The 13,040-nt window shown below is 55.3% G+C and overlaps 1 protein-coding gene across 15 annotated transcripts in view; it reads left to right on the top strand.

Moving 5' to 3' along the window:
* The window catches only part of EXD3 (exonuclease 3'-5' domain containing 3), a 193,064-nt gene that overhangs the window by 27,796 nt on the left and 152,228 nt on the right, over window positions 1-13,040 (top strand). For 13 of the 15 annotated variants that reach the window (XM_084820583.1, XM_084820581.1, XM_084820587.1 and 10 more), the window contains exons 3-5: window positions 4,718-4,790; window positions 10,743-10,801; window positions 12,022-12,189. In XM_084820583.1, the coding sequence (XP_084676709.1) occupies window positions 4,718-4,790; window positions 10,743-10,801; window positions 12,022-12,189 (300 nt within the window). The remainder of the gene's footprint in view (window positions 1-4,717; window positions 4,791-10,742; window positions 10,802-12,021; window positions 12,190-13,040) is intronic. The other 2 variants (XM_084820586.1, XM_084820584.1) reach the window with 1 other exon arrangement.

The raw sequence follows: 13,040 nt of genomic DNA, 5'->3' as shown, positions 1-13,040 counted from the left end.
AGAGCTCGCTCCATGCTAAGGGGCAGGATTGGGGGATGGCTGCAGTGCACCCTGCTTGGTCCCAGAGCTCTTAGCAGGCCAATCATTTGGTATAAATTGCAGACCTATGTTTCCTTTTGCTGGTGCTCAAGCAGCACAACCTTTGCCGAACCTTCATGTCCAGTCTGTGCTGTGCTCATCCCCCTGCCCCAAAAAAGGGGCAGCAGAGATCCCCAGACTGCTTGGGAACAGAGTGGGCGCTCCTGGGGGAGGCAGGGCTGTCTTGTGGCCGTTGCCTGGCTTGGCTTCCGATGCTGTTTGGTGCCCCTTGGAGCACCTTTGTGTTTGACACAATGGCCTGGAGGGAGGACAGGAGGCTTCACTGTGGGGGCCCTGAAGCCCTTCTGCCTGTCTGGCAGCTGTTGGGAGAGGGGCTGGAGGAGGGGGAAGCCCCCCCGATCTCCTTCTGCAGTCGGGACCCCGAGTTCCAAAAGCCCCAGGCTGCTCCCCATTTCCACACGAGGAGGCTGCCTGGTTCGATGGTGGATCTGGGAGCCGCAGGCTTTCAGGTGTAGCAGCTCCCAGAAATGTCCTCCATAACTGCAGGGATTTTTGCTTGAGAAGGCCCCTGTGGCTGGATCAGACCTATGGCAGCCTATTCCACCCGGCACCCCGCTTCCCCTGAGGGCCAGCCAGACACCGCTGGGACGCCCCCAGGCTGGGCATGGAGGGGAGAGGGCTGTTTTGAAGTGCAGGGAGCAGGTTTTCGGCTAAACGGGAGGAGAAATGTCCTGGCAGGGAAGCTGTTCCACAGTGGAATGGACTCTGCCTTGGGAGATGATGATCTCCGAAACCCCTCCAATTCTGTGATTCTGAGGCCTCCGTCCCCAACCTGGCGACCTCCAGAGGCATCAGGCCATGATGCCTGTAATGTGGGAGTGGGTCCAACACCCTTGGAGGGCACCAGGCAGGGAAGGCTCTTCTATGGGCCCCCGTCCTGCTCTTGCCCAGTGCCACCCGCTGCCCAGGCGTCTCCTCCTGAACTGGGAGGCTCCACGTGGCTGTCATGGCTCAGAGCCTCCACGAGACCCCCCCCGCCACCTCTGCCTCCTCCTTGAATTTCTCTAATCCCATTTCTAAGGGCAATCTGAACGGCGGCCGTGGCCACCTCTTGCAGCAGTAAATCCTGTCCATTCATAAGAATCTGTGCAAAGACGTCCTTTTTTTGCTTAACTTGTGCACAGGAGGGGAGGGGAAAGCCGAAGAGGGGGCGGTGACCCTGTAAGAAGCCCATGTTGCCAAGCAGCTCTGCATGGGTGGCGGAGACGCTTGAGGACACCCGAGGGCCTGTGCTTGTGCACGGCCCTGGCTGTCCAGCTTGCATGCCGCCCCCGTCCTGTGGCTGCTGAGGAGCTCCTTCGGCTTCGCAGAGGGGAGGGGAAACTCCTGAGGGTGGGCGCTCTGTACATGTGAGGCCTCAACCATCCCCCCCCCCCGTGGGCCCAGGAGGGTCAGAAGCAATGGGCCACCGCTCTGTTGGGGAACCTTCTCTTCCGTTGCTAGTCTAGGCTTCTGGGACTCTTGGATCATGGCCTGGAAAGTACCATTTTATGGTAGTGGTGGGATAGGGCCGCTTGTTTGTTACACATGTCCCAAGGTGCTTAGGGCAACATCCCCACAACAACCCTGTGAGGTTGGTTAGGCTGATCAGGAGCCATTGGTGGGAGACCACCTGCTTAGTCTCCCGAACTGGGCCTCCCCAGCCCTAGCTTGGCCAACTTTCTAGGCCAAGATTCTCCAAGCTGGTGCCCTCCAGATGTGTAGGACTACAATTCCCATCATGCGATTGGCCGTGGTGGCTGGGGGTGATGGGACTCATAGTTGACACATCTGGAGGACACCAGCTTGGGGAAAGGCTGCTCTAAGCACTATGCCACACTGCCTAATCCCCTTTAAAATGTCACCGGCCTCTTTGGGTCTTGATTATGTGGATGTTTCATCCCAGTCATGTACCGGCACAGATCCGGCATCTCTGGGCATACTGGGTGAAGCCAAACTGGACCCCTTGTGGCATTCAGGAAATCTGGTGTGTTGGCCGTACTTTGGGATTGCCCAGCGAGCAAGCGTAGGTTGGGCTGGGAAGTCAGGGCCTATTTCCACTCCTCTCTCCTGCAGTACTCCTGAATCGGAAAGTGCTGCGCACATATTGGGAGGGATCGTGCGGAGCTCAAGGGGAGAAGGATCTCGGAAAGCGAAGATTACAAACTTTCTAGCTGTCCATCCAGTTCTTTTCTACCCCATAGGCCTCCCCCTTCAACTTTGCAATTTGCATTTGTTGCCAGGGGTCCAGAATTCTTCTGGCAAAAAAAGACTGGAGAGATCCTTGCCTCTTTCCCCTCCATCCCCAGAACAGTGATCAAGAAAATGTCCCATGGCAGCGAGGGGCAGGGGGGCTTTCTGTGGGGATCAGGTGCATTCAGGATCATGGCTGACTCCTGAAGTCAATGAGCTTTTGTAGGTCTTTGGCTCAAATGTATCCGCTGTGTATGAGGAAAACAGCTTGCCCACAGCGCGACCCGAAATGTGCCAGCTCTAAAGCTTATATCTGCAGCAGTGAGGGCTAGAAACTTGCTTTGCACAGAAAATGATGGAAATTTCATTTGAGAAGGTGGGGGATAGCTCAGTGGTGAAGCACATACCTTGTGCGCAGAAGGTCTCAGGTTCTGTCCCTAGCAACTCCTGTTTTAAAAAAAGGATTGGGTAGCAGCTGATGAGAAGAGAGCCAGTGCCAGTTGGATGGGCCTCCAAGGCAGTTTCCAACAAGACTGGTTTGGTGCCTAGAGCCTGTTCTAGAAGCCAGGGCCCAGGGAGGAAGTGCCTGTGAACACACACGGTGCCTGTCCCTCATCCCAATAAGAGGAACCGCAGCGCGTCCCCACACGGCTGGGATGACAGGGAGGCTTTCCCAGCACTGGCCTCTCTGCTCTCGCTGGACCCAAGCAACACGTAGACTTTCCCAGAGAGGGAAGAGGCCAGAGGGCCGGGCCTGCCAGCAGAGGGGGCCCCAGACTTGCTCACGCCCCCTCTGCCTGCCTCTTTCCTAGACAGTGGGGCTGGTCCAGGAGTCCGTGGGCCAGCGCTGTGTCCCTCTCCTCTGCTCACAAAGAGCATGGAGCAGCTGCCTTGGACACAGAGAAGCATCCTTTCCCTTGGCAGGCTGCCGGCGGCCTCTTGTTTCTTTGCTCCGCTCTGCAGTTCCCAAGCGGGTGTGCCAAGGGACAGAGGGAGCCTCTTGGGAAAACCAGAAGGGTGGCGGGCAAAAGAGGCGCAGCACCGTTAGAAGTGCAAGGACAGCTTTGCTGGATCAGCCCAAAAGTCCTCAGTCCAGGCTGGAGTTCTGCTTCTTGGAGGCCAGCAAGAGGGGGGCAAGGCTTCCCCTGCTGGTAGTTGCTAAGTGCCAGGCAGCCGTCCTACTGTGCGCCCCCAGACAACTGAGAAATGGGCATCCCCAGGCAACTGAGAAATGGGTGCTGAGCAGCCGGACCTCATTCCCATCCTGTCCCCAGGGCACCAGTTGAGCGAGTGATTGAATTTTGAGGCAGCAAAGTCCAGATGAACTAAATCTTAATTAGGCCATAGCCTAAAAACAAATAAATGAAAAACACAAGATGGAGATTGGAAGGGACCAGGAGCCCTGTGGTTGGGCTGGGCCAAGGTGGCTCCTTCTTGTCCAGCCTCCGGCTCCCCATGATGGCCACCCAGGTGCCCCAAGGGGAAGCCCACAGGCAGGGTGTGAAGGCAAGGGTGCTGCATGTGTTATGCCCCCAGCATCCAATAATACTCTGAGGTAGATTGCTCCAGACCATGGAGGCTCGGTTCCTCACTCTTGTGGCTAATAGGATGCAGAAGCCCCATTGGGTCAGGTCCAAAGGTCCTCTAGGCCAGCCTTCTGCTTCCCCTCGCAGCCCATCAGATGCCTCTGGGAAACCTAGACATGGGCTGTGAAGGCATTATCTCCCCCCTCTTGCCCCCAGTGCTGCTTCTCCCCAGGAACTGGTCTTCTGTGGCCTCTGAATGTGGAAGTTCCATTTTTACTTCCTGTCCCCTTCAAGGGAGCTGCTTCAGAGCAAGGGAGACAATTGGTCCATCTGGCCCAGTGTTGTCTGCTCTTGAGCGGCAGCGCCCCCCCCCCCGGGTCTCAGCTGGGAAGGGTCTTCCCTTTCCCCTGGCAGCAGGGATTGAAGCTGGGACCTCCTGCGTCCCATGCAGGGGCTCTGACACTGAGCTCTGTCTCCCCCGCCCAAGAGTTATTTAGGGCGCAATCCTATGCATGCTTAGACAGAAAAAAGTCTGACAACTTCCAGGGCATGCTGGGAGTTGTAAGACTGTTTTTCTGTCCAAGCCTGCATAGGAGTCTGCCTTTAGTCATTGTGGCTAGGAGCCACTGAGAAACCACTACCACCACCATAAACGTGTCTTATCCCATTTCAAAGCTATCTCGGTCCATGGGCATGGCCCCATCACATGGCAGTGAGCTGAATGGGCTCTGCTGCTCTGGAAAAGCCCTTTCTTCTGCCTGTCCTGGATCTGCTTCCCACGATACCCTTGGGAAGGTCCCCAGTGCCAGCGTGAGTGATGAGGGAGAGGGGGACCCTTGCTATGACCCAGCCAGGGCTGTGTTCACATCCCTGTGAGATGCAGCACCTGAGGTGAATGATGTCCTTTCCTCTCCTTTCAGAACCGAGCAGCCGCTTCCGGCGTTCACCACGGAGGGATGCTTGCAGGTGGCTACCCGAGGGATGGCTTTGATGGTGAGGTTTCTGCCTTTTCAGACCGTTACCTGCTGCTTGTGTCTCTCCACTCTTCAGGCCCTCTTTGCTTTCTAAAAAAAATGTGGTGACCCTGCAGAACTCTCCCATCCAGCAAAGCACAGCATTCCATGGATTGGAGCCCCAGCCCAAGCTGCAGAAGCTGAGCGTGCTGATACACAAAGGCCCAGGGGGTTCTCCTCTGTGCGCAGCACTGGCTTAAAGCTTCCCCAGTTAATCAGGCGGCGGCAGCTGCTTTCCAAAGCGATACCATTCTTTGCCCACAGACTTCCAAAGGCTGCAGATGGCAAGTCCGGCACAGAGGTGTTTGCTCTGTGGGGGCGATGCCTGCTCCCAAACCAGCGCACATCCCCTGAAAGTGAGGGTTGCGGCAGCATGCGTGTTTGACTCGCCTGCAGGTTTCATGGCCCATTGGCCAAAATTCGCCCTCTCTGTTGACCAGGGTCTCTTGAGCTGAGTGGCAGCTCAAATACATACATGTCCTATAGATACCCACAGCACATACCTGCAGAAAGACCGTGTGTGTTTGTGCATGTTTGTGGGCTTTAAAAGCAACAACACCATGCCCCCAGTTCCTTCCTTCCTGCATTTCTGAGAAGCAGGGTGGGGTGTGCAAGCGTAAGAAATGCCTCAAACGGTTTGGCTTGGGGAGGGGAGGGGAGGGGAGGGGAAGCTGAAGGAAACAGGAGACGTGGCTCCTCAGGAGCCAGTGACCTTTTTGCTGCAGCCAGGCGATATTTTTCAGCCCTGGAGCCTCCAGGGAGTAGCTGCCTCCTCCCCGCTCCCGCACGGCCGGCCCCCAGCAGAGGCTAAAGTTCAGCTTTCATGATGTTCTCACTCTGGGCTTGTGGGAAAAGACAAGGCGAGATTCCCTGCATTAGGTCACTTGAGCGCATCGAATGAAGAACTCGAACAGGGCTCACCTTTTAAGGCACCGGGCTAGAGAGGAATGTAAAATGTTTTGGATAAGTACGCACCCCAGGGTTTTTTTGTTTAAGAAGGGGCAGAGGGGAGGAAACACTACAGCAGGTGGGAAGGGCAGATTTCAGGGTTCATATAGATTGGGTTTCTTGGGCACTATACAGGAATAGCTGTCCAGGGAGGCAGAGTATTTTGGGTGCTATTAAAAGCTGGCACATTGTCAGTGATTTAACATACTTGCATTATTCTATTTTTAGTTTTTTGCGGCCGGGGAGCACCGTTCTGGATTTCCTGCCTCAGCTATCCAGTTGTCTTGGCTCAGCCCTGCTCCAGTGGGGTTTGGGTGCTGTTGTGTTTTCTGCCGCTCCTAGCATATTGCTCAGGGTCAAAAAATGACTACCTACAGTGAATTAAACAGTTACTGTGAGGAATGGGGTGGTGGAGAAATCTATATAGAATATTTGTGGTTCTGTCATAAAATAAACTGACAGAGGTTTGGCCACAAGAGGAAGAGTAAAGTGATCCTATTATGGAGTTCCAGTGGATGGGAGGAAAGGTCTCAAAGAGGCTGTTATTAGGCACAATAGCTTGAATTAGAGCCTCCATATTTAGAGGCCAGTTACCTTTCATTATCAGATGCTGGGTGAAAACAGGAGGGGTGGCCAAACAGTGTCATGCCCACTTTGTGTAGTCCCCAAAGGCACTGGGCTGGTGTCTGTTGGAGACAGAATACTGGGCCAAGGGCCTGTTTGGTCTGCTGCAGTAGCCAAGCCATTGTCTTCTGGTTCAGTCTTCAGAGTCCAGCAGGTAGCCATGTTTAAGGTTTGGAAAGCCATGGAAAAGGAACGGGAGTCGAGATTTTCCAAAATGTCCCAGATGGTTCTGATGCAGCCCTGACCCGAGGAGCCAGCAGGCCTTCCACCAGATGTAGTCACTCAAGGAAAACTTTGGCTGAGTCCTCAGATTCTTTCCTTTGTCTCCCCCCGCCCCACGTCTGACCGACCAGAACTTTTGTCCCCCTCTTGCCTTTCTCAGTCCGGCGCCCTCCCCGCATCAGACAGTCCTGCTTGGGCCGTTTCCAAGACAAACAGGAGATTTACTGGGGCGGCTGGCTTGAGGCTCGGTAGCTGCTTGCTTCCTCCAGTTAAAGGCATGGGAGCCCACGGCCTGTCGGCCTGCCAAGCTGGAGACAATGGCTCCGCTTCCATTTGCTTCCTTTGATAACCGACTGGAATACGCGTCCTGAGTGGGCAATCAAACACTGAGTTCAAATAGACTAGGAGCTGCAGACATGCGTGGAGTGCTCTCTTCTTTTGCCTCGTGCACAAGGTCTGAGAGAGATCCGATTTCTTGGTTTCTGCGGGAGCCTCGAAGCTGGCCTGTAAGCCATGGAGACAACAGTGCAGATCCTACCAGGCATGGGGCTGCAGTCTCACCAGCCTTTCTCAAGATGAAAAGTGGACACTTTCGTATCCTTATAACACCTTTTTTCACATCAAGGAGTGTTGCCTGAGATGCCCCCCCCAGCTTCTGAAACGAGGGAGCTGGCACGAATGGCTTCTCCTTGAAAACAAATGTTTAATCTCACCATCATTGTGGTTGCACTTACCAAATAATAGCTGCAAGTAAAACGCACTTAGCAGCGTTTGCACACTGGATAGGTCATGGAGGATCTGTTGGATGGGGCAGGAAAACAGGTCCAGTGTTTCGAGAATAAAAACCCACAAAGCAATTCGCTTAACTGCTGTCCTGGCATGGCTCTGTGCCATGAAGTGTGTGCCACCAGGTGGCTTAAATGTCTTCCAAAAGGAGGGAAGGGGCCATAGCTCCATCATGAGAGCTTTGCAAGCAGAAGGCCACAGGGTCAGTCCCTGGCATCTCCAGGTAAAAGCTCCCGGGTGGCGGGAGATGGGAAAGAGAACTGCCAGCAGCCAGAGTAGATAATTCCAGGCTTGATGGGCCAGTGGGATGCTGCGGTTTCAGAGGCATGTCTGAAAAGGATTGGAGACCTTTGCAGAGGATCATCGGAATATACTGAGTGAGACCCTTGGTTCATCTCGCCCAGTATTGTCTGCGCTGACTGGCAGTAGCGGCTCTCCAGGGGTTGAGGCAGGAATTTTTCCATTCCTACCTGGAATGCCACCGAGGATCGAATCTGGCACCTTCTGCATGCAAAGCAGAGTCTCTCCCACAGAGCTACGCCCTTTCCTCCTCTGAGGGTAGCCCCGCTGAGAGGGGCTCTGCATGCTAAATTAAAGGGGGAAATTAAAGACTAATACAGCGATTAAAAATATTTTGAAAACAGTGACACTGCGGTTGGGAAACCGGTGTGCTATGCTCAGTTTTTTCTGGCTACGCTGAAGAACCCTTCAGCATTTAGCCAAATGTGCATGAAGAGTTGCTTTTTTAAACCATATATCTGTATGTTGACAGCTGCGTAGGTGTGACTGCAGCCCACTGGTGGGTCTTGACGCACCCGTGGTCTAAGACACCGTTCGGCTGGGCAGGCCCCTCAGTTACCCCTGGTTGGTTGGCAAAGCTGCTCGTGGGAGAGACCTGGCGGGGAGGCCTGGCTCGGTCAGGGTGGTGCCTCAGACCGGGCGTCTCGGGACTTCCATTCCAGCTGCTTCATGCGATTCCCTTGAGAACCTGCATATGAAATCCCAGAGGTGACGGTCTGGCTGCAGCTTCCTCCAAATGCAGCTGGGGTGACATTTCTGACTTGATCCACCAGGGCTGGCCCAAGGCGTTTTGCTGCCTGAGGTGGACCAGCAAATGGCATTCCTGCCCCCTTTTGTCCCCCCCCCCCCCCGGTAAGGTGGATAGTACTCAAAGCCAGGCAAGTTATTCTGACACATGAGGCAGAAAATCCCTCTTCCCATCCCTCACAGTAAAAATGCAATACTAGCAAATTTACTGCTCTTCCAGGAGACTCCAAAGCTGCTGCCTGAGACAGCTGCCTCACTCTACCTAATGGCAGGGCTGGCCCTATGATCCACAGTGGAATGTGGCCCCTGGTTTCAGTTTTGTATTTGCACCAAGGGAGGGCTGCAGCTGAGCTGATGGAAGAAGCCCAAGGGGCACAATGGGGGTGCAGTGCAACCTGGGATTCTGGGATCTGCAGGAAAATGAGGTGGGTGGGGGTGGTGACGGCATCTGACCTAGTCAACTCCCTGATGTGATGGTTTTCTGTCTGCCAGGAATTTGTGGCATGGTGCGCAGGATATGGCAGCTGGAGCTTGGCCCAGGTCTCGCCAAGAAAGTATCCTTGTTTGTCTGGACTTTCCCATTTCTCCCTATGACTGCCTCTGCCTCCACACAACAAATTCCTTGCAGATGGAGAACAAGTCCACCAGGCAGATGGCTGGATTAGAACTCCTTTCTCTGACAGCCTGGCTTCCTGTGTGCTGATGGGGTGTTGGACTACGGGAGGCCCGCCCCGCGGGATGAAGCGTTCCGGCCCAGACACAGGCTGGCGCAGTGAGAACTGGCACCCGAGTCGTCCATCCCCTCAGCCCCATTCCACCCGCTGAGGCCAGGACCCTGGCAGGCAGAAGCAGGTGGACAGTGTGTGTGGGGGGGCAGGATGCCCCAGGCACATTTTCCTGATACCTCTGCAGGTGGAAGGGCTAGAGGGCTGCTGACTTTTTTTAGGGAGAGCTGGAAACGGGGGAGGGGGTCCAAAGTCTTCTTCCCCACCCATTCCTGAGAGTCTCATGTCTGCGGCCTTGATACTGGTGGTGGCAGTACGATTACTCCCCCACAAACGATGACTTAGTGGAGCACAGGAGGTTGCCATATACCAAGTCAGACCTTTGGTCCAGCTGTCTCAGTGTGGTCTACATCAACCTCCCCAATCTGGGGCCCTCCAGATGTGTTGGGCAACAACTCCCAGAATCCCACAGCCAGCACAGCTGCAGGGCACCAGGTTGGGGAGGCTGATGTAGACAGGGTCTTTTCAGACCTACCTGGACATTGTGGGGCTTGAACCTGGGACCAGCTGCACACCCAACAAGGACTCTGCTGCTGAGCGATGGCCGCTCCCCTGCCAAGGAAGCCACCTGTGGATACATTGGCGGCAGCTCTATGAAAATGCCCCCTTGGTTTCCTGTGGCAAATGGGCCGGAGGTCACTGGACAGCCCCCCCGCCCCGCTGGTTGTGCCACTTCTGATAGACAGACATCCCAAGCAAGTGTTGGGTTTCTTGCTGGATTGAAATGAGAAAAACAGGATGCTGAGAGGTGTTCATTAGAACGAGCAAGATAAGGAGGAGGGCGTTCCTCAAAGAATGCGGGAGTTTCGGTAATTGCAAAGCACACGCTCTGGAAGGCAGGCGTTTTTGAAAGAAAGGAAGGGCGTGTATCGGACTGTCCAAGCTGCTTGTGAGGAACTCTGGGCCTCGCTCGCAAGCAAGTGCAGCATTTGGGCCCCTCCCGAACTTGCCTCCAGAAATCCTGGGATTATATTTTTTCTCTGCCCAAAAGATCGGTCTTGTTTTAGCCAGGGGGTCCTAAAATTAAAGGCTGATATGGGTCATTGGAGTTGGTCCCTCCGATCTGCAAGGCTTGGCGTTGGATTTCTGCAGTGCCCCAAAGCCATGCTGGAAGACTGGTTTCTGTCGCTTCAGGATGGGGCTGTATTTTACTGTTTTAGTTTTTGTGTGGTTTTTCAGAAATGTCTTCTTAGCCAATTTGGATCTGAAATGGAACGGCCGAGATACCAATAGTTTAAATAAAACCTGATTAGATTCGCTGGCTGGTTTTAGGCAGGCCCAGCAAAGGCCAACTTTTTCCGCTGGGATGGGGGGAGGTGGACCCTCCCTGGCTGAGCAGGGTGCACGGACTGAGGGTACACTTGGCCACCCCCCCCATGAGATGATGCACCAGGGGCCTTTGTACCATGTGGGTAGGGAAACTCCAGCGTGCCTAAGGCTACGAAGCCTTTCTTTTCTTCTTCACTTACATTTCTCTGCCCTCCTGCTCCCCTCCTCCCGTTTTTTCCCCTTCTTTCCAGAGCAAGACCCGTTGCTGCAAAAACTTTACTCTCTTTGGGCAATGAAAGACATGGAGAAGGTGAGGCCATGACTGCAGGAAAAGAGACCCCTGTATTCTTTAACATGAACCAATTATGCAGATAAGGATCTTTAGTGACCCCTCCCTCCATTTTTTAATCCTCTTCTGCTACTCCATGAAAGACACTTTGCAGAATACTCAAGCCCTGCTCCAGGGCCGGTGCCCAGGGCTGGCATGGTCAGGCACCTGCCGAGGGCCCACAGCCCTGCCAGGGGCCCCTGACCAGAGCCCCCTGGAGTTGCTCCCCTGACCAGAGCCCCCTGGAGTTGCTTCCTCTTCCCCATGGCGGCCTGCTTGTTCCCCTGCCTTTTGCTCTTTCCCAGACAGCAGTGGTGGGGAGCAGGAGACGCCGTGGCCCCCAGCCCCCTGGCTCTCTCCACCTGTCAAGCAAGCAAGAGGTGGCCAGGAGGAGGAGGAGCAGCAGCAGCTGGGAAGGCAGCTCACTGAGGGAGGGCCCCTGGAGTGTGCCTTGACCAAGGGCCCCCCAAAATCTGGAGCCAGCTCTGCCCCATTCCAATCTGTTTGTGGCCTTATCTGTACAGCCATAGGGAGGACTAGGAAATTGCTCTAAGAATGGGGGGAGGATGACAGCCAAGAGGCTGCGTTCAGCACCAGATTCTGTGTTTGCACAAGAGCAATCCGGTGAACAAATAAATACTCACCCACTGGGCTGAGAGAGGAAGGCGCTGTGTGTACTTTTTGCTAACGTTAATGCACTGTGCCAAAGAAAAGGTCAGTTCCGAAGCTGTATAAATGGGGCAAATTGAGCATATCTGCATACTTTCTCTTCCTTTGCAATGTAAAAATACTTTGCATAGCGTTGGGCTGGGGAATGCTGGATTTGCAGGAAGTTTTTCCTTTGAAACGTGCGCAGGATCGTGCTCTTAGTCTTCCTGTGCCAGCCGTGGGGGAGGGAGCTCAGCAGAGCCCTGAGTGCCGTGGCTGGCACCGCTGCTTCTGAGAGCCCGGCACCCCCCCAGAGCGTGCCGCCGTCCTCGCGAGGCAGGGGGAGGGGGCGTGCGGCCCTTCAGGCGCTGCTGGGCTGCAGCCGCGCCGCCCCAGCCAGTGTCGCGGGCGGAGGGGGGTTGTCGGGCTGTGGATTCTTCTTTCAAAGTGGAGGTTCCCAGGAAGCGGGCTCCTCCACGCAGTGCTGTGCCCAGCACTCCCACAGACCTCGCACGGCTGTGGTTCTCGCGTGTGGCACGTCTGTGTTTTCACAGCTCCGGCAGGAAATGCGTTTGGGCATTGAAGCCCTCGAAGATCCCCTGGTGTGGCTCTTGGGCGTGCTCGAGGGCCCTGGCGACTGGAGAGGGAAGGGGCATGGCTTGGCATCCCACATGGTCCGTGAAGTGCAGCTCTGGACCAAGAAGCACCCTGAGGAGCAGCCGGTGAGGCCAGAGGGTGCCCTCTGGGTGGGACAGCACCTCAGAGTGGGTCCTTCTTCAAGGCATCTTCAAAATTGGCCATTTCCACCCCAGAGGATGGGGGTGCTGCTCCAGAGCAGAGCTCCTGCCTTGCGTGCAGAAGGCCGCAGGGTCAATCCCCAGCAGCAGCTCCTGTTCAGAGGGTCTTGGGTCACAGGGAAGAGCCAGAGCAGACAACACTGGGCCAGTAGGGCAGAGAGTCCGACCTGGCAGAAGGCCGCTCCCCGTGTGCCTGGCTGCTGTGGGGCAGCTGTCAGCCTATGCAAGGTGTTCTTAGCAGAGCGTGAGCTGCGGAGGAGAGTGGAGGGGGCTCCAGCACCCGTCTTGGCTGGGTTGCAGGGCTGAGTTGATTCCTGGGGGCTATTCTCAAAGGGAGGCTGGCTGGCTAAGACATTGGAGAACAGAGGAAGCAGCCTTATGGATTCAGGCTACAGGTCCATCTTCACCTTTTGGTTGGGCTTGGCAGCCGGCTGTATTTGTAGCTGCTGTAATCCGGGTCTCCTCAAGTTCTTTGGCATACCTCAAGGACTCGGGGGAGGGGAAGGGGCTGGTTTCCTTCACTGCGCCCAAGAGCCTCTGCAGCCCAGCCCCAGGTCAGGGAGAGCCCCTGCCTGTTGCACCTTCTGCTGGTGGTCGCCAGAGTGAAGGATATGGTTGCCTCTGGCGATTGTATTTCTGAATCCCTGTCCATCTATCCAACGTCCTGTTCCCAGCGCGGGCCAGCCATGGGCCTCCGAGAAGCTCACAAGCAGAACACGAAGGCCACCACCCTCCTCCTTGCCCCTTCTCGCTGGCATCAAGTACTCAGAGGTATA

Source organism: Heloderma suspectum, chromosome 14, assembly GCF_057233095.1.
Source record: "Heloderma suspectum isolate Gila_16-S chromosome 14, 16-S_ref, whole genome shotgun sequence".
NCBI classification, from domain to species: domain Eukaryota; kingdom Metazoa; phylum Chordata; class Lepidosauria; order Squamata; family Helodermatidae; genus Heloderma; species Heloderma suspectum.
This window is presented reverse-complemented; position numbering and strand designations above follow the sequence as displayed.